The following is a 25,042-nucleotide window of genomic DNA, read 5'->3' on the forward strand; positions in this document are numbered from 1 at the left end:
TCTCAGCTTCTGTCCATGGGTGCAGAGCCAGAGGTCTGTGCCTGGAGGGAAAGTAGAGCAGGCTCACTGATAACTGAAGTGGCCACAGCGATTCCATGGCCCGATTTTCTTCTTCTCACAAGGAAAGGAAGAAAGTTGAGAAGAGACTGGGTTAACAGACAAACAAAAAGATGAAGGCATCCACAGCCTAGGGGAGACAGAAGGAAGAGAGGCTGAGAGCGGGGAGATGTAGGGACAGGCTGTCCACAGGATGCCCAAACAAACAATTGAGAAGGGAAACGATCTGTCTGCCTTTACTTATTTCTTATCACAGAGTAAACAAAAGGTAGGACTCTGAATGGAGTAGAAACTCTGGCATTGCACATGCCACAGGTAAGGGATGAGAGAAAGGAATGGGAAAAGGGCCACATCAGGAGAAGGGTGGCAGAGAATGGCCCGACAACAGGCCTCTAACATTACTGTACATACGTGCCGTGTGCATAACATGAGAGCACATGACAGCCAATGAGCAAAAGTTTGTGTTGCATACTAACAGGGAAGAAAGTATCATTCCTGAGATGGTAAGACAAGCAGAAAAACATCTCTCCTTGTAATTTCCATTACAAGGAATACTTTCCATTCTTATCCATATAGTGTAATTCTGGGCATTTCTCACCCTAGCTTTATATACTTGTGGGCCCAAGTTCATAGGACAGAGACTTTGGGCTACTCACAGGCTCGCCTTGACCTCTTGGGCCTGTGGCACAGGGAGCTTGCTTCATTTCCAGCCCTCCCAGAGACCCAAGTGACCTTCTTCCTTCTACTGCTGCGCCCAGCTGTGGCAGCTTATTCGCCTGCCCTGCTCTGTGCTCCTGAGCCATAAACCTACAGACAGGCTGCCTCCTGACCCCAGACCCGGGCTACCTGTCCCTGGAGCAATGCGGAGCTCATCAGAGTCAATGTTCTCACTATATTTACATTTCACAAATGATTGAAAAGATCAGCTTATAAAAGCAAAAGAAAGGCGAGGTATTTAACCTCTCTGGGCCTTTTAGGACAACAGACTTATTATGTTCATATGAATTTCCTGGAAGAAGCCTCTAATTAAAGCTTACTGCCTCTCAGCTGCCATTGGCTGGCAATGTGGCTCATCCTTCCTGTTCATTAGAATAGAAGGGTATCCCAGTGTGGTTGCAGCCTCACAGAGCCCATGCCCACCTTCCAGCCCACTCCCCCAGTGAGCTCCAGAGTATCCCAGTGCCGCCATGATGACCCCATTGCCCCTTGAGTGGGAGCTGGTGTCCAGATAGGATATTATACCCGTGTTCTTAAAGGAAATGGTATGACCCTGCTACCAGCTGCATGAATGATTAATGAGGGGTAATTAGTCAATGTTCATTAAGCGTTTTCTAGATACAAAATTCTGGCTAAGAGCTAAATGAAGAAGCAAAAGCCAGAAGACTTTGCGTTCACCTACACGCTGATAAGAGAATCCCAGAATGATGGAGCTGAGAGAATGAGGGATCCCAGAGACCATCTGTCCTGTGGTTTGCAAACTCTACACTGCAGGGCTTTCTAGGCAGCTGCAGACTCTCAGTGTTTCTTCCCCAAACAAATCACAACAAGAAAGGCAAACTAAAGTTCCACAAAAACCATGAGCACAGCATGACTGGAAGACAAAGAATGCCAAAAACGGCAAAATAACCATGAAGGAAGAGAGAAAAGGCCTCATATCCCAGCCACTCAGGTTCCAGCACTCTGAGTCTATGCTCCTCAGCAAGCAGAGCAAACGGCTCCTTCAGCCCACACCACCCCGGAAGTTGCCGAGCCCCTGAAGTGAGGAGCCCTGTGCAGGGGTCCCAGAAGAGAGGAAGTAAAATGTCTCCCAGGTCTTCAGATAAGGTTTAGAATCCCCTCCCTGTACCCTCCTTCAAACCAAACCAAACCAAACCAACTCTGAGATTAATTCTGTCCTTGAGGAAATTTAAGAAGCTTTTAGGTCAATGCACAGGTGACTTTGCAGTCTAATATTTGGTTAGTCTGTCCCTGACCTGGTACCTAAATTTTAGGAACTGAGCCTTTGTGGTAGCTTGGGTAGCTCAGGGCTCCCTGCTGCTGATTTCTGGTGTCACTGGAGTTCTGCTTGCCATCCTGCCCATCCTCCGTGGCTTGCACTGAGAGAATACCTTCCCTTTGGTACCTGCTTGACCCCAGGCCTGTCTGTACTTCCTCTGACCCATGTCCCCTCTGTCCCCCTGAAATGGTGCTTCACCAACATGTCCTCTGATGTTCTCCCAATGGCAGAGAAGGATGAAGTCACCTTCCAGAATCTGGGGGATCGCTATGAACAGAAAAGGTATTTTATTAATTGTGCACAGTTTGCAATAGAGCCCAACCTATAGCCTGCCAATTTCAATAGAAGATGTCCCCCAACTCCAGTCTGGAAAGATGTACCATGTTGATTCTGTGGGTTTGGACACTCCCAGAACATCACTACACAAGCATCCAAGCTCGAGAAGCATTGGCCCCACTTCACCTCAAGCCACTTATTGGATCCTGCCCCCTCCCAATTTGCCTATAGCCAAATGACGAGCCATTTCCTGTATGGATGACACTCTGGAGGCAGTGCAGTGAACCTGATCTCAAACCTACTGGGCAGAATTATCCTGCCCCTCCTCTAGCGGATGTCCTTAGATTTCACTGAGCCCCTGAGTTGTACAATTCACTGTGGCTGATTTTCCTTGATGACTCATACCAACTGTTTGTCTAATAGCACAGTTAATTAAGAGTTGCCGAGGCCATTGGCGCAACACCACCATGACACACTCTTTGGACTTGGAGAAGAGTAGAACTAATCCTGTTTGGTTTCCCACTAGGTTCCAGGCACTGTTTTACATAGGCATACAGATGAACATAGTCAAACCCCACAGGGACCCTGGGGCAGGTACCATCCAGCGTCTTTGTTTCACACATGGATGATCAAGGACTGCAGGATATAATGGACACGTGGCACCCAAACAACTCAGGACCCAGATCCATGTTTTCCTCATCCAAGTCCTATCCTCCTTCCACTATTCATTATCTGGTGTCCATTCTTTCTGTTGCATCTCTTTGTTCATTTCACCTGTTATGGCCTCTGTCAAAGAATGAAAGAAACAGGAGGTGAGGTTGGAATATACGAATTTTGCTGTCAGCTGTTTCAGGAAGATGAAATGGGGGTGGGAGAGGTGGTGATTTGAAACCAATGTCCAAACTGACACTCCTCTTATTATCTCTGGAATTAATTTATCTAGGTCCACCCTGTTTGCCTCACAGCTCCAGGGCCAGGTTTTATGGAATGGCTACAGAGGAACCTTAGAGATCCAAAAAGGGAACACAGTTTCACCAAGCCCCTCATTCATCACCAGCTGGAGCAGTAGTCTCATCATTAATAACTGGGGCTTAATCCTCCAAATTCAAAGAGACTCCCATTACTCAAAACAATAATTTTTTTAATTACCCAAGCAGAGTGGCAATCGCATATTGAATACTAAGATTGATTTAAACTAATAAGTACTTTTGGAAGTTCCTTGAACATTTTAATGAATTAAAAATTATGAAATATTTATAAGCAGTAACAACAACATTTAGTACCATTAATAAAATAAATACATTAGTCAGAGAATGGAATTCGTTGCTATTTTACTACTAGACATTGATGTCAATGACTGAATATTGCTCCAAATTACTTGTAAAATAGACCAATTATTTTAGTGCGATTAATCTTTTCAATTATTTCTTTTATGTAGCTGTAATTTGAAAGTAATTTTCTTTTGGGAGTACAATGACCTCAGCACACTGGTTCCTTATTTATTTATATTTTAAAACCTTTTGTGTCTGCCCCCATTTCCAGGTGATTTTTCAATGGTCGAATATTTAAAACAGTTACCCAAGCAATCATTCTTGTTCCTAAGCACTTTGTGGGGGCATTTCTAATTGGCTTTATTAGTGATTATGAGTAAGCCATTCCAGAGTATAAAAGTCTCTGCCAACAGCAGCTATGCATCAGAAGGGAAAGGAGGGGAGGACAAAGTTCTTTTCTGGTTCCACCAGCTGGGGCCTGGCTGTTTTAGACTGCACGCTTAGTTGGCTTGAGGAAGCAGTGTGATAGGCAGGTCAAAGCACTTTTAGGATCTTCCCTGGACTTCAGCCATCCCCATGGGATTAAATGGTCCTTTTCCTTTGGGGAAACCATGGATTCTGTGCACTGAGTCACAAAAGAGAAAAACTGACTTTATTAAAGATAAAAGCATACAGAAGTAGCTGCCTTGGAAATCAAAATGAAGATCTGGGTTGTCAGGATCTCTATTGGCCCAACTGTCCAGACAAGGCCCAAAGTGAAAGTGAAAGGTAGATTCAATTTACATGCCAATTAGAAAACTATTAGGGAATATTAAGGGATTATTATTAACATTATATGTGATAAGGATATTATAGTTTTTTAAAGAGTCTTTATCTTTAAGAGGTATATGCTGAAATGTCTATGGATAAGATAATATAATATCTTGGATTTAGGAAAAACAATCTGGGAAAGGAAGAGTGCAGTGGTGGGTTATAGCCAGCTCACACTCACTGGTAAGAGCTGATTGTTACATTTTCAGAAATCTTTTGAGCTAGCTGGTAAACACTTACTACTGAAAATTAAATTTTATAAACGGACAATTAAATAAAATATATGATTAAAAAGATAGTATAATAAATGAAAACAAACAGCTACAACATAAATGAAAGGTGGGTAGGACTCTGCCAACATATAACACTATGGGCTAGTCCTATGGAATTATTCAGCCCTGGTTCCTGAATGGGGACATTCAGCTCAGACAGGGGACATGGAGAGAGAGGGAGATGGTATTTATTGTGCCAAGCACTGTGCTAGGGGTTCTATACACAATATCAGTTTTAATTTCCCAAAACCCATAATTATATATTACAGATGTTCAAGCTTGTTTTAAAAAAGGCAGAGGAACCAGAGATCAAATTGCCAACATCCGCTGGGTCATGGAAAAAGCAAGAGAGTTCCAGAAAAACATCTACTTCTGCTTTATTGACTATGCCAAAGCCTTTGACTGTGTGGATCACAGTAAACTGTGGAAGATTCTTCAAGAGATGGAAATACCAGACCACCTGCCCTGCCTCTTGAGAAATCTGTATGCAGGTCAGGAAGCAACATTTAGAGCTGGACATGGAACAACAGACTGGTTCCAAATAGGAAAAGGAGTATGTCAAGGCTGTATATTATTACCCTGCTTATTTCACTTCTATGCAGAGTCCATCATGAGAAATGCTGGGCTGGAAGAAACACAAGCTGGAATCAAGACTGCCGGGAGAAATATCAATAACCTCAGATATGCGGATGACACCACCCTTATGGCAGAAAGTGAAGAGGAACTAAAAAGCCTCTTGATGAAAGTGAAAGAGGAGAGTGAAAAAGTTGGCTTCAAGCTCAACATTCAGAAAATGAAGATCATGGCATCCGGTCCCATCACTTCATGGGAAATAGATGGGGAAACAGTGGAAACAGTGTCAGACTTTATTTTTTGGGGGCTCCAAAATCACTGTAGATGGTGAGTGTAGCCATAAAATTAAAAGACGCTTACTCCTTGGAAGAAAAGTTATGACCAACCTAGATAGCATATTCAAAAGCAGAGACATTACTTTGCCAACAAAAGGTCTGTCTAGCCAAGGCTATGGTTTTTCCAGTAGTCATGTATGGATGTGAGAGTTGGACTGTGAAGAAGGCTGAGTGCTGACGAATTGATGCTTTTGAACTGTGGTGTTAGAGAAGACTCTTGAGAGTCCCTTGGACTGCAAGGAGATCCAACCAGTCCATTCTAAAGGAGATCAGTCCTGGGTGTTCACTGGAAGGACTGATGCTAAAGCTGAAACTCCAGTACTTTGGCCACCTCATGAGAAGAGTTGACACATTGGAAAAGACTCTGATGCTGGGAAGGATTGGGGGCAGGAGGAGAAGGGGACGACAGAGGATGAGATGGCTGGATGGCATCACGGACTCAATGGACGTGAGTCTGAGTGAACCCCGGGAGATGGTGATAGACAGGGAGGCCTGGTGTGCTGCGGTTCATGGGGTCGCAAATATTCGGGCATGACTGAGCGACTAAACTGAACTGAGTTCCACTTACTTAGGAGGAACACAAAACTCACACACAAAAAAACCTCTTCTGAGATCAAAAGGGTGGTAAATGATGGAGCTGGAATTCCACACTCATTCTGATTCCAAAGCCTGTAATCTCTCTCCTACATTGTAACAAAAAAACCTTTATTCACTACTTACTATGGGAAAAACACTGTTAGGTGCTAATTGGGTTGTAGAGGTTTTTTTTTTTTAAAAGACACAGTCTTTTAAAAAATAGAACCTAGCATCTATTGAGCAAGACACATAAATAACCCTGGAAAGAAGTAGGCTGTTTTAAAACAGAAATATATAGAAACACAATTCTGGGCTGAGACTTCTGGGAGAAAATAATATTTGAGCAGAAATCTGAAAGATGCGGAGGACTGGGCGAAGCAGGTATTGGGAATGGAGGGGGCATAGCTAAAAAAAAAAAAAAAAGCTTAAAGGTGGGAAGGTGCTCAGGGAAATGTGAGTAGATCTCAATGGGTAAATGAAATTTTAGTCATTCTAATGTCTATCTTTTAAAGAGCACAGTCCACAGATAAATTACAGGCAAGAAGTTTTAGAGATCGGGAGTCAAGAAGGGGAGTGTTTGGTAAATGAGGTTCACCCTCCACCCGGAAGTCACACTAAGAACTAAGTGAGGACACCAGGCTGTGGCTCGGGTTCCTCTCTGGTTTTCACTTCTGAGCACTGGGTCCACCACTGCATGATTGAGTCCGTCCCTTGAAGACACCAACCCAGGTGTTGGCCACCAGGTGCTGGCATCAGGTTGGCGATGATGCAGCTCCCATCACCCACTTGGCATGTTGTTGTCATTAACATGAAATGTTTGCATCAGTTTATTTCTGTGGATGGTAGTTTCACCATGAGAAACTGAGCAGCAGAGAGGGAGTAGCTTCATTTTCAAAGACTTGAGGCCAGAGCAGTCAGGGAGCTCAGAGCAACATCCACAAACACTCCTCCAGAGCCATCCTCTCCTTTGACCCTCACGATTAACGTCAATTTGGGGTCAGCCATTGACATATTGTTATTCCTATTTTAAATTTTAAAAAAGTGTGCCGATTCTGGGGGAGACCTGATGTCCCTTTTGATCCACGGTGTTGCATTGTTTGCTGTTGTTTAGTAGCTCCGTCATGTCTGACTCTTTGTGACCCTACGGACTGTAGCCAGGCTCCTCTGTCTGTGGAAGGCTCCAAACAAGCATACTGGAGTGGGTTGCATTTCCTCCTTCAGGGGATCTTCCTGACTCAGAGTTTGAAAGTGAAAGTGTTAGTTGCTCAGCTGTGTCCGACTCTTTGCAACCCCATGGACTGTAGCCCACCAGGCTCCTCTGTCCATGGAATTTTCCAGGCAACAATACTGGAGTGGGTTGCCATTCCCTTCTCCAAGGGATCTTCTCAATCCAGGGATCAAACCTGTCTCCTGCATTGTAGGCAGATTCTTTACTGTCTGAGCCAGACAGTAAAGAAGACAGAGAAGTCCAGGGGTCAAAAATGTTTCTCAAGCTTGGCAGGTGGGTTCTTTACCACTAGTGCCACCTGGGAAGCCTAAAGAGGTGGAAGTGAAAGAAATGAAAATGTTGCTCAATCACGTCTGACTCTTTGCAACCCCATGGACTGTAGCCTGCCAGGCTCCTTGGTTCATGGAATTCTCCAGGAAAGAATAGTGGGGTGGGTTGCCATTCCCTTCTCCAAGGGACCTTCCCAACCACGGGGTTGAACCAGTTCTCCTGCATTGCAAGCAGATTCTTTACTGTCTGAGCCACCAAGGAAGAGGTGGAAATGTGACTTAAATTCCCTGACTGCTGTTTCAGCGTTCATTCTGTGTTCTTTCTGAGAAAGGTGTATTGTAACTAGTTTGGAGGAAGACATCTCTACAAATGGAGCACCTATTCAATACCCTGGGCAAACTAAGTATAAGTCAGGGATGCCTCTTGGGGAGTAGTGTTTGTCCCAAGTAGAATAGAGATCTTAAAGCCATAACATCAAAACTCAATCTTAAGACAGAAACAAGTTTATATCAGGGTCACTATGCATTTAGTTTAATACTGCTCAGTAAATACCTGTTGTATGAATGGGTGAATGCACAGACAGTTGGATGAATGAGTCTGCTACACAGAGAGGTTTCTGCAGGCAGTTCGAAGACAGCATTCCAAAGTAATTTCCTTTTATTAATACAAGCACAGACTAAGGAGGGTGCTGGGGTGCTGCTTGCTTTTGGAACAGAAAATGCCCAGTTTGGGCCAGACTGCCAAACGCCCATGAGGTTATCCTTCCTTTTACCCAGCTGGATTTTGGATCTTACTCTAAAGGCCACATGGCTGGCCAAATATTGGAATCTATTTGTGTAGCTTCTCTCATTTCATCTTGTCCCCTCTTGGTCTAAGGAGGATATCCTCCAGTGCCCATCACTGTCTTTGATGAAGTAAGAAGAAACAGAAGGGAGAGAGGGCCAGGTGATGCCATGCGTGTTTTATTGGAAACAATCGTACCAGTTCCATACTTAGCATCTCAAAGCCAGGACCCACAGTGACAAAAATCTGTCTGGGGAAATGGCCCATATTCAAAGTACAATAGCCTTGGGCTTAGTCTTAATCATTTAAAGAAGGTCTGGTTAATGCAATTCCATTTTGCTATTACATTTTAAATAAGTACAGTATAATAGGATCAAAAAGCTGGGGTTAATAGGAGAGTTAAAAATCAGACTGCCCAGCAACTCTCAAGCTGTACTTCATGAAAATCCATCTGGAAGGTTTGTCAAAGACTGTGGAACTGGTGGGTTCCTCACCTCACTTCCTCTAGGGCAGCTGTACTTGTGTAATTTCATATACTGGATTTTCATTTAATACTTTGTTTGAATTAAGAGCTAAACCTCTAAAAAATGTTTGAAGACTATGGATCTAGTTTACGTGTCCTCATTTTAGGCACAGAGAGGTTAAGATAGCTGTCATCTCCCACTCTTTTGGGACTCGTGTTTTAAGGTGTCTGTAGTGGTCTGACTGCATTGGATTCCTCCCCCTTCTTGAAGTACAGAAGTCAGTGAAATCACCCTTAGCACCATGGAGAGTGTGAGTGAGGATTCTGACACCCTCTCTGAATGGATTAGAAGAGGTAATGTGTATGACAATGTCTTGATAGAATAAGGGACCACAAGTGCTTCTTGGTAAGAGGTCTGTTAGTGAGCTGAATGTGGCTCTGATCTGGGAAATTTCAGTTCTGATTCTTCTAGGTTCATGAAAGAACTATGGTCACTTGCAATAAAATGTGTTTAGGCTTACATCCTTGATTTTCATGGATGGGGGACCCACTATTGATAAGGGTGTGGTAGTCCTCTTAAACTGCCTTTGACCCGTCTGGGCAGGGAAAGGGGAATTCTGAACTGGTTTCTTAGAAAAACTGAGAACTTGACGACCATGAGATGGAGGTAGGAAGCACACTGTAATTTAGTGTGTTAAAGTTCAAGGTAAATTTTTGAGTGTTTGTGCATTCAGTTTCCACACGGTGAGGGAGGCAGATTAGATGCTTTCTGGGGTCCTTACCAGCAGTGACCTTCCACAGGCAGCACCAGTGTGTGGTAGCTAACAGCATGGATGCTGGAGCCAGATGGCCTCCATTCCAATATCAGCTGTGAGACTCTGGGTACGTGACTTCTGTGCCTAGTGATGATAATAATAATGCATACCTCACAGTGTTGCTGGAAGGATTGATGAGTAAATATAAGAATGTGCACAGAACAGGACCAGGCACATAGAAGGGGCCAGGTGGGTGTTTGCAATATGTAATTTTATGAGCACATTGACCGTTTTCAAGTCCTTTTCAAGATGCTAGTCCTGCTCTTCTGACATATTTTTCAGCAGGTTCTTCTGAACATGAGGGGTCCCAATGGGTCTACTGCATAACCCTATGCTTTAACTGTCTGCTGAAGAAAGGTCATTATGAAAGGGTTAAGGGTTCCCTGGGAGCCTGGGCATGTAAGGGTTGATATCCCTGCCCTCAGTACTGAATACACACTGCTCTTTCAAGATGAGGGAAAAACCTCTTCCAAGTAATTTCCACTCACTGCTACTTTCTTTTGGGAGTAATAGGGTAATAGCCCAAAGCTATAAAAGCAGGAGCAGCATTTATCAATTGACTGATTAGCTGATCAGTCAACAAATATTTACATCGTGTTTCTTATATGTTTAGCATAGTGTTAACTGTCCCCTGGAGAAACAAAAGCAATATAAGACAAGGTTCTGAACCTCGTTAGGGCCCCAAAGTGACTGAGAAATAATTATAAAATAGCTACTAAATTTAGATGCAGAGAGCAAAGTCTTCCAAGAATAATTTCTTTAGCTGTGAGTGACGTTCTGGAGGGTTTCGGCCCCAAGCTGGATCTTAAATGATGAATTAGTGTTCAAAACATAAGGTCTGGGATCAAGTAGGCATTATTGGCATAGTGGAGAGAACACCAGTCTGCTAGAGGAGAGGTGTGGGGAAACAGAGGGCATAATGTTGGGCAGGTACAGAAGGGCCGGATTGTAATGACTGGAAATCAGGCAGAGGCACTGTGGCTTCCAAGGCAGGATTTAGAAGTGGTGAAAGCACCAAGGTCAGAGTCAAGGTGGTCCTGATGTTAATCCCAGCTCTACCATCAACCAGCTGGGTGATTCTGCAGCCATCACTCTTCTGGCCCCAAGAAACGAGTGAAGTGGTCCAGCCCAACCTTCATATTTCTGATGTGGACTGCAGATGGTGATTGCAGCCAAGAAATTAAAAAACGCTTACTCCTTGGAAGAAAAGTTATGACCAACCTAGATAGTATATTCAAAAGCAGAGACATTACTTTGCCGACTAAGGTCCGTCTAGTCAAGGCTATGGTTTTTCCTGTGGTCATGTATGGATGTGAGAGTTGGACTGTGAAGAAGGCTGAGCGCCAAAGAATTGATGCTTTTGAACTGTGGTGTTGGAGAAGACTCTTGAGAGTCCCTTGGACTGCAAGGAGATCCAACCAGTCCATTCTGAAGGAGATCAACCCTGGGATTTCTTTGGAAGTAATGATGCTAAAGCTGAAACTCCAGTAATTTGGCCACCTCATGCAAAGAGTTGATTCACTGGAAAAGACTCTGATGCTGGGAGGGATTGAGGGCAGGAGGAGAAGGGGACGACCGAGGATGAGATGGCTGGATGGCATCACTGACTTGATGGATGTGAGTCTGAGTGAACTCTGGGAGTTGGTGATGAACAGGGAGGCCTGGCGTGCTGTGATTCATGGGGTCTCAAAGAGTTGGACATGACTGAGTGACTGAACTGAACTGAACTGAACTGAGACAATAAGAAGTTACTGGAACCTCATGAAAATGCCACAAGCAAAGGGAATTTGGAGGAGATTTTTCTGGCAGTGTGTGAAGGATGGATAATGGTATCAGGGAGACTAGCTGGCTATTGCTAAAGTACCAAAATACATATATGAAGGCCTGACTAAAGCACGTGGCTGAGGAAATGAAGTCAGAAGGATAAACTCAAGCAGCAGTAACAGTGGCATCTAGACAGCAACAGATAGAATGTGAGGCAGCCACAAGCCTAGAGCCCAAGGCTTGATCATCTAGATGTAGGGATAAGAGGAAGAGTCAAAGATAATTCTAAGGTAAATAAAACTCCAGCCTCTACACATTCCATTAAGGCAGCAGGATGTCATGGACAGAAATACTGGCTTGGTGATCAGACTGATTTGGGATTGAGTGCGGCTCTACCTTTCCCTAACTGTACAATGATGGCAACTTTAGAAACATCTGTGAGGTTCAGTTTCCCCATATGTAAAATGAGGATGATAGTACCTAGTTTTTAGTGTTATTGTAAAGCTCGCAGGAGATAACTAGCACGTGTAACGGGATCAGCTCTCTACCTGTGCACATGCAAAATGCTCCATAGACATGAGCTTTCATTGCTTACTAACTGATCAGCTAATAACTGTTACATTCTTTGATAACAGGTGTTAGGATTCGGAGGGAGTCACAACCTCTGCCTTCATGGCACCCACAGATAGATATCTTCTCTTTTGTGAGCAGAACTGTCCCAACGACCCCATCTCCAGTTTAGTTAAAATGGCACTTCTTTTCTTGTGGGACAAGGAAGGGTTTTAGAAGAAAGCAGACCAGATACCCTACAAGCTGAAAAGCTGAAAGTGAAAGCCATGTCCAGTTCTTTGTGATTCCATGGACTATAGCCCACCAGGCTCCTCTGTCCATGGGATTCTCCAGACAAGAATACTGGAGTAGGTAGCCATTCCCTTCTCCAGGAGGTCTTCCCATCCCAGGGATCGAACACAGGTAGGAAGTAGACTCGATATCCCACAAACCTATTAACAACCCTGGCTAGCATGTCATCAGCCTGATCAGCTCCTTCAAATGTACTGCTTCTCTTAGCTCCTCCCCTTCATGACCTAACTGAAGTAATGATCTCAGAAAACACAGATATTTGTCTACATCAAATAGGCCTTGGGTATGCCTGCAAAACAACTCCTTCTCTTTAAATATATGAGGGTAGCTTTAGGATACTTCTTATGTTTTCAACTTGTCCACACCACCTGATGTGCACCTGAATTTGTTCCATTATAGAAGGGAGAGTTAGAAGTTCTCAGGAAACACTGGGATCACTCTGTTCTCTGCCTCACACATCCACAGTGATCCTTTCATACCTCTTGGTGGCCACAGGATTCCAAACCTGAGAAGGAGCACAGAGGACACCTGCTTATCCATGAAAACCATCTGTTCTTGGACTTGGAGCCTCTGAAGGAAGGTAGCTGGGCCATGAGAACCTTCCTGGGTCTCTTGGCAGGTCCACTTTCCTTAAGGAATCAGAGACATATTTCTTTCTTCCTCCTTAAGAGAGTGTCCTGCCAGAAGAAACACTTTCTGGACCATTAGAGAAAGTTAGAGAGGTCAGCTCTCTTGGTTTTGTAAGGGTAGAGAAGAAAAAAGAAACATATCTTGTAAACTGTGCAATGGATTGCTGCAAATGCAAGATAAACTAGAGGAAGAATACTGTAGGTGATAGGAAGCTGTAAGAGTAAGGAAGGAAAAAAGTGCACAACTGGTTGAGATCTTTCAAAGGTGTAAAGAATTTTTGCAGGAGTATTTGTGCTGGGCCTAATACTTGGAGTTTTAGCCTCTTATTCCTTTCTGATGCTGCTGAAATGAGATTAGGCCAATTCTGGGAACTCATACCTTCTTCCTGACACATTCCTGATAACTGGCTCCATTTCAACACATGACCTCTTTTGGACGGTACATGGACCCTTGACATTGGTGAGGACTGATGATGTCCAGAAACATTCACAAATCCCTAAGTTTGTGAGTGTGGAAACATTTGTACAAGCTGCTGGCTTTCTCCCAAACCATATGTTTCTTGTACAGCGTCTCACATCACAGGCTAGGCACCTTTTCAATTTGAACTGAAGTTCAATCTATCATGTTATGATAGATTTTTCTTTTTCTGACACATAAACCAGTTTTGATTAAAAAAGAAAGAAAGAAAGAAAGCCACTTTGTGAAAGTTCTTGCAAGGCCAGCAGTGAATGAAGAGCAACAGCAAGGTAAGGAACTGGGTGGTCAGTAGGGCCCCTACATACTGGAGTCCCTTTTGTATTCAGCTTCATATTCAAAACTGGGCCTCAACATGCAACCAATGGCTATGTGTTATGAGCCTTCATGGCTGCTGATGAACATTCTAAATGGAGAGGTTAGGCCTGGGAGTGCCACAGACTCCGTTTCTGTCTGTACTTCATTCCTGGGCCTCCAGATCACAGGTTCCATAGCACAGGTTAGTGAACCTCTAGGAAGAGGCAGGCTTGGCAGTGGCTATTTAAGCAACTTCTTTCCTAAAGATTTGTGTAATTCAAGTCCATCTTATATACCCTTTACATGTGGAAAAATAATAAAGGGTATTTATAATGATGACCCTAGGTCTTCTGAAAAATCAAGGAAAGATCAACCTCATATCTGTATCAATGATCAGTCTTCTCTTGCATACCAGTCACACTTGGAGCAAAGTCTAATGAAAAATATATATATATGAAAATAGGAATAGAAGATCAAAAACTCTGTAGAGGGAAAGGAAAATAAGTTTATCAAATAACTACACAGATATAATTTACTGTGACTGAGTATTGCATTTAGCTCAGAGTTTCCTGGCAACAAAGACAAAAAAAAAAAAAATTGACAAATTACTCTTCAGGAGAGAGATGTCTTCTCCTGGTAATAAATCTTGAAATAAATTCACAATGTGGATTATGCAAAAGGAATTAAATGACACATGCCTTAATGATTTTTACAAAATAAGCAAGAATTTTCACATATAACCATTCCCCACATTGTCCCTTAATAACAGCTTAAATCAAATCATTAAAAATACTTAATTGTAAATTTTACCTTGGCGGGGGGTCGGGGCGGGGAAAGTAAAGTACTAATCATTATCAAGTTAGTGGGATGGAGATACATGTGAAAAAAAAAAGGCAGAATGTTGATAATTGTTGAAACTGGGTTGAGGGTATATGGGAGCCCATTGTACTATTCTATTCATTTGCAAACATTTGAAAATTTCCACAAAACAAAACAAAACCATAGCTGAAAGCATTTGGACTCCAGGGAAGTTAAGCTAATGTGTTATCCAACAAAGACTGTATTCTATTTGATATAGCTTTAAGTTAAGTAGATATAATATTATAACTTAATCTTTGAAAGTTGATCAGCTGGGCTGTGAACCACTTGGCAATATTCAGAATCAGACCCAAAGCACTGGAGACACTTCTGTATAAGTGTGCACATTTCCAGCTAATTATGGTGGCAGATTACTGACCTACTTAAGACAACAAGAGACCAAGGAGTGGAGGGAAAGCCAGATTCAGATACCTTCACTGCAGTTCTTCAGGGCAAAGAAGTCCACTGCAGATAAGCTTCGGTTTCCATTTGAGATATATTCCAGGGCCACTCGGAACGGGTTCTCTGGGCGCCCAATTCTTCCCTGCAGCACAGTCCAACTGGTTGCATTGGAAAGCAGAGGGGAAAAACACAGAAAAACAGTGATGAGAAGCAGACCTAACCTGCAGAGAGGTCCCAAGCCTGCCCCGACCTCAGGGCCCATGTTCTCCATTCCGTACGAAGAGGTGGAACCCTAAGTGGTTCTGAGGATGGTCACTCTGACAGCAACACACACACACACATTTATTTCCTTCTTGTCCAACTAACTCAGAAACCCAATTCTTAAACCTACTGTGGCCACTGGTATGTCTTTTGCCTTACTTTTTAGGCAACTCCAGGCCTTTGGACTATTTCATACAGGAAAAAATACGTACACCTGAGAAAATCTGCCAGCAGAGTGAAGGAACAGTCTTCAAAGCATTTATCAGTGTACTAATAATTATCTCTGGAAAGAATTCTTGGTTTTTGGAATTTTATCTGATCCTCAAATCTCAGAATCCTCGGGTTTGCTATATAGTTACTTAAGGGAAGCAGGCAAGTGCTATTTATTGACTGCAGGAAAATTAAAGTGCATTGAAGCATGTATTTTGGGGTAAAAGCTACCTAAGATTGACGTGGACTCTGCAAAAAGGTGCAAACAGAAGAAGACAGAAGCAGGTCAAATGTGAGCTCTGCATCTGTCTATAATCAAGGACACTGACACAGCCAGAGAATAGAGAATAAGCTAAATGAACATTTTTACACCTCACTCAGGCTATTAACCTCTTGGAATAGCCTCCTGTCACTGATTGGAACATCAAATTTACTTCCCAACATTGATTCAGGTTTTTTAAAATATATAATTATTTTGATAACTTTGTGTGGAGAATGGAAATTACCTGGACTATTACATATTTTCTTTCCTTTTAAAGAAAAACAATTTTATTGAGGTATAATGCACAATAAATTGCACATCCCAAAGTGTACAATTTGATGAATTTTGACATGTGGATTCACCTTAACTCATCACAATGTTTCATAATGTCTTACCACTAGGTTGGGCTTAGGTATGGTAGTACGAGTGCTAAGGGACTTAGGGAAAGACTAGCTTTTTGTTTAAAAGAATTTTAAAGCACCCTCCCAAATTTCAAGTATAAAAATATTAAAAATTCAGAAAAGTTGGTAAAGGAAAGTAAAAGTCACCTGGAAACTCATCTGGAGACTACCATGGTAAACATCTCTGTAAGCAGCATTGTAGCTACAGTTTTACACAAATAAGGTCATACACACACATGCTCCCTCAATGGTTTGTCACAAGACAATCAATATAAATTACACGATCAGGTCAAAGACTGCATTTTAACGATCTGTGCGTTGCTCCTGGTTTTTCCTCTTTATGATCATGCTGAGGCTAGCCCTGAGAGTTTATCTGAGGACAAATTCTTAGAACTTGGGTCAAAGCATATATGCATTTAAAACTCTGAGGATATTGTCAGTTCTCTAACACTGGATTAGAGGGTTCATTTCTCCATCTGTTTGTTAACATGGGGTCCCATCAAATCTTTTCCATTCATTAACTTTTGGTGAGGAAGGCATCACTCAAAGCAATCTATGGTCTTTCAGGGGGGTGTTCCTGGATGGGGAGTGTGTGTCTCTGGTTCTTGCCATGTTGCTGGGCATGCAGTGAGGTTTGCTGGATGAAGAAGGCAGTGCTGTTCCCTTTCTATGCTCTTTTGTAGTTAATTCTGAGCAATGGAGCCAGTGCCTCCACCATTTGATAAAAGTGTATTAAGTTTCCCCACAATAGATGCTGTAAAAGGCACTATCGCTGTTGTGAAGTTTGTTCTCTGTTACTGTACCCAACAGGATTTCTATCCAAAATAAAACCAGTGCAATTGAATAAGGAAAAGGAGGCCTTTCTGTTTAAATGTGGAACTGTCAAAGAAAAAAATTGAAAAGAAAATGTAAATGAGGGGTTCTTAAGGAAAAACAGACAAAGAGAGTAGAATTTTTCTTGTTCTTCTGAAACATAAAGGGTTCTATTTTTGAGGGAAGATGGTGGTGAAAAGGCATGACTATTCATATTCTTCCACAGTCATAGTTCTCTGCTCTGAGGAATGATGGATTTCAATTCCAGGTACACAGTGGCCCTTGATGATGATTTCCATTTCTGTATTGGCACTAGCCCTCTGGATAAATGTGTCAAGAGTTTTAGGAATTAGTTTCTGAGTTACTGATGCAATAACTTTTGTCTGAAATTCTCTGGCCTCCCATAGTTTACTGCTGCAACTTTAATAACTTTCAGAGCAGTTGCCAAACATGATTTTATAACCAGGGAAGTTGGGACTGAAAAAGGGCAAGCTTATACCTAGGGTCAGATTTGTTTAAGAGACAGCAAAAACCCTATGCGGGGGAAAATACCACACACTCTCTTTTCTCTCTGCCTCCATTTTCTTGGCTGACATCCCCATGGTCATGAAACTTGCTCCTTAGGGTCCTATTTTCTTCTTTAGCTGGTGGCAACTCTACTTGTGCTTGCAAGGGGGGAGGTGATGTTCTAACCTAGAGCCTCCTAGAGACAAACTTGCAGCTATACCCACGTGCCGGGGATTTGCAGTCATCTCAGCTCTGGTGCTTCGATCAATCAACATGACACTGTGGGGAGTCCATCTGGACTTCAGGAAGCCAGAAGCACGGTCTGGATGGCCTGTCACCATCCATTATCTTCCAGTTGTCTCTCTGGAGCTCTTCACTTCCAGCTCTGGCTCTGCCCACCATTTGCCTGATGACTTTGAACAAGGCACTTTACTCCAAATGCCGGAAATTTTAAATGTTTTCTAATCAGTTGTATTCTCAACCACAGAAAGTATCTCCAACTTTGTGTAAATTTGCTGAGAAAACAACTGACTACACATTTTTTGCTGGGTGGCTGCATCATAATAAATCAGAGTCCACTGAAGAAGGCAGGAGGGTTGGTTTGTGAATATCAAGGTCCATTTCTGACCTGGAGGTTGGAAGTTGTATATTCAAAGGCCATCAGGTTGGGAACTGAGTCCCAGATTTTGGTACTAGACTTGCATGGGGTACCAGAACCCACTTGGGTTTTACTTTCTTCATTAGCAAAATGTTAAGAGTTCTCCAAAGTCTCATACTGATCTGATACAATACTTCTCTAGCAGATCACCCAAGTCCTGGTGACAAAGTGAAAGTGAAAGTGAAGTCGCTCAGTTGTGTCTGACTCTTTGCAACCCCTTGGACTGTAGCCTATCAGACTCCTCAGTTCATGGAATTTTCCAGGCAAGAGTACTGGAGTGGGTTGCCATTTCCTTCTCAATGGGATGTTCCCAACCCAGGGATCAAGCCCAGGTCTCCTGCATTGCTAGCAGACACTTTATTGTCTGAGCGACCAGGGAAGTCCAACACTTTACTAAAACCCTGAAAGCTTCAGTGGGCCAATAATATTCTACAGAAGGTGGAAGAATGATTTGTCAAATAACCCAAACTTATTTCTCCAAAGAGACTCAGTTCCACCCCCTCAGAGAAATGAAGAGACTGGTTCAAGGTCACCCATTTGGTTATCTGAAGACCAAAGACTAAAATCAAATATATTATTGCTCCACAACTGCAAGAACAGGAGACAATGTGACCCATGAATCAGTCTGTATATTCAGTCACATTTCATATTGCTAGAATCATGGTGATAAAGAAGGATGTGTTGACTTAGCATTGCTACAGGGAATCACCAGTCTGGGTTTTGAGGATAGACAGGCCAGTCAGACAGTGAAATACCTTGTCAGAAAATGCACACAAAAAAGCAAAAACGTCATAAGAAGATATGATGTGGAAACAGAAACTCTAAGGTTCCTACTGCCCCATACCAGGTCAGTCTCTCCAAGTTTAAAGGAGACTGGCACTTCGAATGTGAGCCAAGCTGCTGATGAGACTCAAGGGTTGGCAGCATGTCTCAAAAGGATGAAGGCAGAAAGTTATTTTAAGTCCAGAATGAAGGGGCACTTTTTGACAGCACTTGAGGGCCATGGGTGGCACCTGACAAGACGGAGGAATGTGTATTACTTCCTGCTCTGTGACATTCCAATAGGCATGATGGTGATGTGGGGCTGGCTCACCAAAGTGAGCCGTCAAACCTACATGCTGGTCAGTGGAAGACCTTTCTGCGATAGTTTTAGCTGCTTCAGTATTAGAGGCCTACATTCACTTCTCAGCTCCATGATCTACTAAGCAACCACAGGCAAATGATGTAATTTCTCTCACTTCCTATTTCCTTAGTTTTAATGTGGAAGTCATAATGCCTAGCTTTCTACATTGCTGTGAGGATTTCTGAGAAAGACGTACACAAGAAATGTCCTTATCAGTTCAGTTCAGTCAGTTCAGTTCAGTTGCTCAGTAGTGTCCGACTCTTTGCGACCACGTGAATCCCAGCACGCCAGGCCTCCCTGTCCAGCACCAACTCTCGGAGTTCACTCAGACTCACGTCAATCGAGTCAGTGATGCCATCCAGCCATCTCATCCTCTGTCGTCCCCTTCTCCTCCTGCCCTCAATCCCTCCCAGAATCAGAGTCTTTTCCAATGAGTCAACTCTTTGCATGAGGTGGCCAAAGTACTGGAGTTTCAGCTTTAGCATCATTCCTTCCAAAGAAATCCCAGGGCTGATCTCCTTCAGAATGGACTGGTTGGATCTCCTTGCAGTCCAAGGGACTCTCAAGAGTCTTCTCCAACACCACAGTTCAAAAGCATCAATTCTTTGGCGCTCAGCCTTCTTCACAGTCCAACTCTCACATCCATACATAACCACAGGAAAAACCATAGCCTTGACTAGACAGACCTTAGTCAGCAAAGTAATGTCTCTGCTTTTGAAAATGCTTTCTAGGTTGGTCATAACTTTTCTCCCAAGGAGTAAGCGTCTTTTAATTTCATGGCTGCAATCACCATCTGCAGTGATTTTGGAGCCCCCAAAAATAAAGTCTGACACTGTTTCTACTGTTTCCCCATCTATTTCTCATGAAGTGATGGGACCAGATGCCATGATCTTCGTTTTCTGAATGTTGAGCTTTAAGCCAATTTTTTCACTCTCCTCTTTTACTTTCATCAAGGGGCTCCATAAATGGGAGCTATTCTTACAGAAGACCAATCTTTTTTCCATAGAATGGCACTGGGCCATGAAACTATGCATCTCAATTCATTTATAAGATTCAAGTGGGAGAGTAAAGTAGGTAAAAGAAGGTAAGAAAGGCATTAGCAATTTATGAATAGCAGCCACCTTTTGTTGAAATGAGGAAAACTTTTTAGTTAAAAGAAATTATGTTGGAACAAAAAGAAACTATGTTGAAAAACTCCTACAACCAAATACATTATGATTGGACTATGATCAGTTCAGTTCAGTTCAGTTGCTCGGTAGCGTCCGACTCTTTGCGACCCCATGAATCGCAGCACGCCAGGCCTCCCTGTCCATCACCATCTCCCGGAGTTCACTCAGACTCACGTCCATCGAGTCCGTGATGCCATCCAGCCATCTCATCCTGGGTCGTCCCCTTCTCCTCCTGCTCCCAATCCCTCCCAGCATCAGAATCTTTTCCAATGTGTCAACTCTTCGCATGAGGTGGCCAAAGGACTGGAGTTTCAGCTTTAGCATCATTCCTTCCAAAGAAATCCCAGGGTTGATCTTCAGAATGGACTGGTTGGATCTCCTTGCAGTCCAAGGCACTCTCAAGAGTCTTCTCCAACACCATAGTTCAAAAGCATCAATTCTTCAGGGCTCAGCCTTCTTCACAGTCCAACTCTCACATCCATACATGACCACAGGAAAAACCACAGCCTTGACTAGATGGACCTTAGTCGGCAAAGTAATGTCTCTGCTTTTGAATATACTATCTACGTTGGTCATAATTTTTCTTCCAAGGAGTAAGCATCTTTTAATTTCATGGCTGCAGTCACCATCTGCAGTGATTTTGGAGCCCAAAAAAATAAAGTCTGACACTGTTTCTACTGTTTCCCCATCTATTTCCCATGAAGTGATGGGACCAGATGCCATGATCTTTGTTTTCTGAATGTTGAGCTTTAGGCCAACTTTTTCACTCTCCTCTTTCACTTTCATCAAGAGGCTTTTTAGCTCCTCATCACTTTCTGCCATAAGGGTGGTGTCATCTGCATATCTGAGGTTATTGATATTTCTCCCAGCAATCTTGATTCCAGCTTGTGCTTCCTCCAGCCCAGCATTTCTCATGATGTACTCTGCATATAAGTTAAATAAGCAGGGTGACAATATACAGCCTTGACGTACTCCTTTTCCTATTTGGAACCAGTCTGTTGTTCCATGTCCAGTTCTAACTGTTGCTTCCTGACCTGCATACAGATTTCTCAAGAGGCAGGTCAGGTGGTCTGGTATTCCCATCTCTTTCAGAATTTTCCACAGTTTAGCAGATCAATATTCTGCCCAGAACTCTCTAAAGGCCCCATCTCACTTTGGAGTCAAATCCTCTATTTATCTTCGCATCTTTCTGTAGCATGTGAAAAGATGCCTTATGTCTAGATGTTGGTTAGGATTTGTTGAATTGAATTCCATTCCTTGGGTATTTATTGGTGCATTATTGTGTACTAGATAACATATTAAACGCTCTGAGGATCCTTAGAGTTGAGAATGTAGTTTTGTCCTTGAGGAGCTTACAGACTGGTGAGGGAGATTAAAAGTGTGAACTGAACTTCACAGGGAACAGCAGTAGAGAGGAGCTGAATGAGCAGCACAGGAACCATGCGCTGTTGAATCACAGAGAGCAAAATGATGTCTTAAATCCAGTGATCAGGAGAGGTATAACTTGAGGATGGGCTGTGAAGAAGGGGCAGGAATTGGGAAGAGGGTGATGTAGGAAGAGAGGCTGGCATGAGCACATGAGCAGAGCCTATACAGACTGTGTATACAGAAAACACGTAGTTCTGTCTGGTGGGAGTCAATGTTTTTCACTGATTTCTATAGGAAGGGGGTCCTCTGTGTCTTGCCACACTCCCCAACTCTCCCCAACCTCAACCTCCTTATAGCCAGGGTGATGGATCATTCATCATTGAGTCTTCCAGGCCTGATACATTTTAGACACTTAACAAGTATTTGTCGAATAACAGAACGAATGTACCAACAGATTTCTGTTAAATGAGACAGGATTCTGACGTTCTTGGCCAAAATTTATATTGCAGTTTATACTGTTTGCTGAACCCAGGGTAGGCAAGACATGAGCTAAGAGGCTGGAAGGAAACTCAAAGAGCCACAGGAACCGCAGAAATGCTTATTTTCTCCTGACTGGCATGGCCTCTCTCCTGGTTGACACAGCAGCCACAGCAGCAGCCACAACATAGCCGTAGCATAACCTCATATAACATATCCATGACATTGCTCCAGTGTAGCCCTGACGCAGCAGCAGCCAGGGCGTTCATGGTGAAACTTACACAGGTATACTGCACAAAGCAGCCTGTGGCCAAGTGGGCATCTTGTGACCCACATGCACAGTGCTGTAAGTGGTCTCACCTGTTACATAATCATTATTTACAAAACATGGGGCAAGAGTGAGAGGCCGCAGGGCAAGAAAGCCTATCTTGCCTAATCTGTTCTTTCCCTATAGTAGTGAAGTTGAGTTAATCTGAAAGTTCAAGTCAATTCATTATTGTTAGCTCTCATCCATTCAAGTGGTAATAAAACCTTCCCTTAGGAAGAACCTAAAGACTGGGAAATTTGGGGGGGTTGAAGGAAGTTTGGGATTTTTTTCACTATATAGTTCTTGGCTATCCCTTTGCCCACACATAGGCCCCATCTTTAAAGGGGCAGGGCCATGGAAAACCATCAAACTAGCTTTTGTTCAAGGACCTAGAACCCAAAGAAGGAATCAGAGTTACAGTAACTGAGACATGGAGAGGACCTGAGTGCTGAACTAGGAGAGGTCCCACCTCATGCATGAACACCCTCTAGAACCCAGGTCAGCCTTGAACCTTGCTAGGGCAACAATTCTAATGACATTAATAACTGCACTAATAATGTGGTCAGCAACAACAGTTAACACTTATTGAGGGCCTACTCTGTGCTCTGCTTCTAGTTGAGTTTTAAACCTAGTGTCATGTGACTCCATAGTTTTTATGAACACCTTCCTAAAATGTCCTTTTAAGCTTCTTGAGGTTAGAAACCATGTCTTCCTAGGCCTTTGTTTCAATTTCTGGCCCTGATGAATACAGCTAGGGATTCGAAGCTAAAAGATATGGTCATCCCACATTTTGTAGCAGCTACGAGTGCCAAGTCATTCAGATGGTGACTACCCCCTTGCCAGGATAGCTAAGCTCATGGATTAATTGAGGATGATGGAAACCACACAAATTAGACAACCAGCCACGTCCTTTTCACCTGGAGCTTAGTCACATGATTACTATTATTACTGAGCATAAGACTGTCAAGGTTCAGGCCACACAGCTGACATTCCTTCACATATCCCCTTGCTAAGACTCTCTTTTGACAAGTGTCGGGATGTGGGTGTGAAGGTTCATTAGAAATAAGGGATTGAGCCTGTGGCAGCTCATCTAGATCGATTTAAAAAAAAAAAGTCAATTGCACTCTTCTCCCTAATCTTATCCTAAAGGAAAGAAGCACACATAACTTTCAAGGTTTTTTAAAAATAGACTTTGTAGTAATTCTACAGCAAATATAAACCATTCAGCACTATTTTTTATTGTTTCCATTAAATCAGCCTGCGTTTAAAGCATTTTTATGGGAGATAGCAGGGGAGAAAATGCCAGATCAATGTAAATTTTACTGTGAATTCCTTTGTTGCTAGTTAATTTTCTGTAATAATAATTACAATTGGTATGTGGTGTGGGGTCTTTTACCCAAGTAGCCCTGGCTTTGTTATTCCTTGCCCTTCAAGATTTCCCAGAAGTTAGATGTGTGTGCCCTGGAGAGGACTGGGGCTGGATGGAAACTAGGTTTCCAGTTGATTCAGGATGTGGTTCCCGCCAGCCTGTGGTGGAAAGAGATGCCCTGAAGCTGAGGGTGGCTTCTGGCTCTTCTGGAGGGAACTGTGGGAGCAGTGAGGTGCTGGGACAGGGATGGGCTCACTGGGGCCACAGTGCACTCGGTAGAGACCTTAGCATTGATGGCTGGAAAGCAGTTTTGGTTTCTATCAGAGATGCTGTGTGGGTGACAGGGATCTGGAAGGTGGCCCAGCTTTCCCTAGGTGGGGGCTAAGAAAATGTTCCCAAGCTGCCTTTCCCCTAATTCTTCTGTCATGCTCTTGAGCAAAGAAAAAATTTGAATGGTTTTTGGCTCTTCTTCCTGGACTCTCTTTAGCTTCTAATTTTATCTCCTTTCCTCTCTCCCTCCCTCCTTTCCTTTCTCATTTACTCCCTCCCTTCCTTTTTTCTTTCCTTCCTTCAGGAGAAGTATACTGATTAAGAGCACAAACCTTGGAGGCAGACTTCCCATTTTATAATCTCAATTCTACCTCTTACTGACTGTGACTTCTGGCCAGCTACCTACCTAATCTCTTTGTGCCCAAGTTCCATCATTAAGATGTAGGGATAGTAAAAGACCCTATAAGACGTGTGTTGAAGACCATGTGGATTAAGACATGCATAGGACTTGGCTGACACCCAGGAAGCATTAGCTAATACTGTTACTATTAGGTTAGTGTTTCTTCTCTCTCTTATACCCGCTATGGCAGATGACCTTACGAGGAAGGACTTTACAAGAGGGTGAAACAGGAAATTGACTGAGTATGATGGGATTTCAGGGATTGGGGGGAGCCTCCCACCCCAGAACACCCAAACTTTGGGGATTCTTTCCAGTCTCCCATGCAGAGCTGAAGAGACAAATGCACAAATGCAAATACCCCAAGGAACATTGTGCCAGGCACTCGATATACATCTCATTTATTTGTATGTGTGTGTGTGTGTTCATTTACATTCTG

General features: G+C 43.1%; 1 protein-coding gene across 1 annotated transcript in view; it reads right to left on the minus strand.

Moving 5' to 3' along the window:
• ALK (ALK receptor tyrosine kinase) overlaps nucleotides 1–25,042 on the minus strand; it is a 734,717-nt gene that overhangs the window by 174,624 nt on the left and 535,051 nt on the right. Inside the window, exon 5 of the mRNA XM_068966737.1 lies at nucleotides 15,042–15,169. Coding sequence (XP_068822838.1) covers nucleotides 15,042–15,169 — 128 coding nt within the window. The remainder of the gene's footprint in view (nucleotides 1–15,041; nucleotides 15,170–25,042) is intronic.

Source organism: Capricornis sumatraensis, chromosome 1 (assembly GCF_032405125.1).
Source record: "Capricornis sumatraensis isolate serow.1 chromosome 1, serow.2, whole genome shotgun sequence".
Taxonomy (NCBI): Eukaryota; Metazoa; Chordata; class Mammalia; order Artiodactyla; family Bovidae; genus Capricornis; species Capricornis sumatraensis.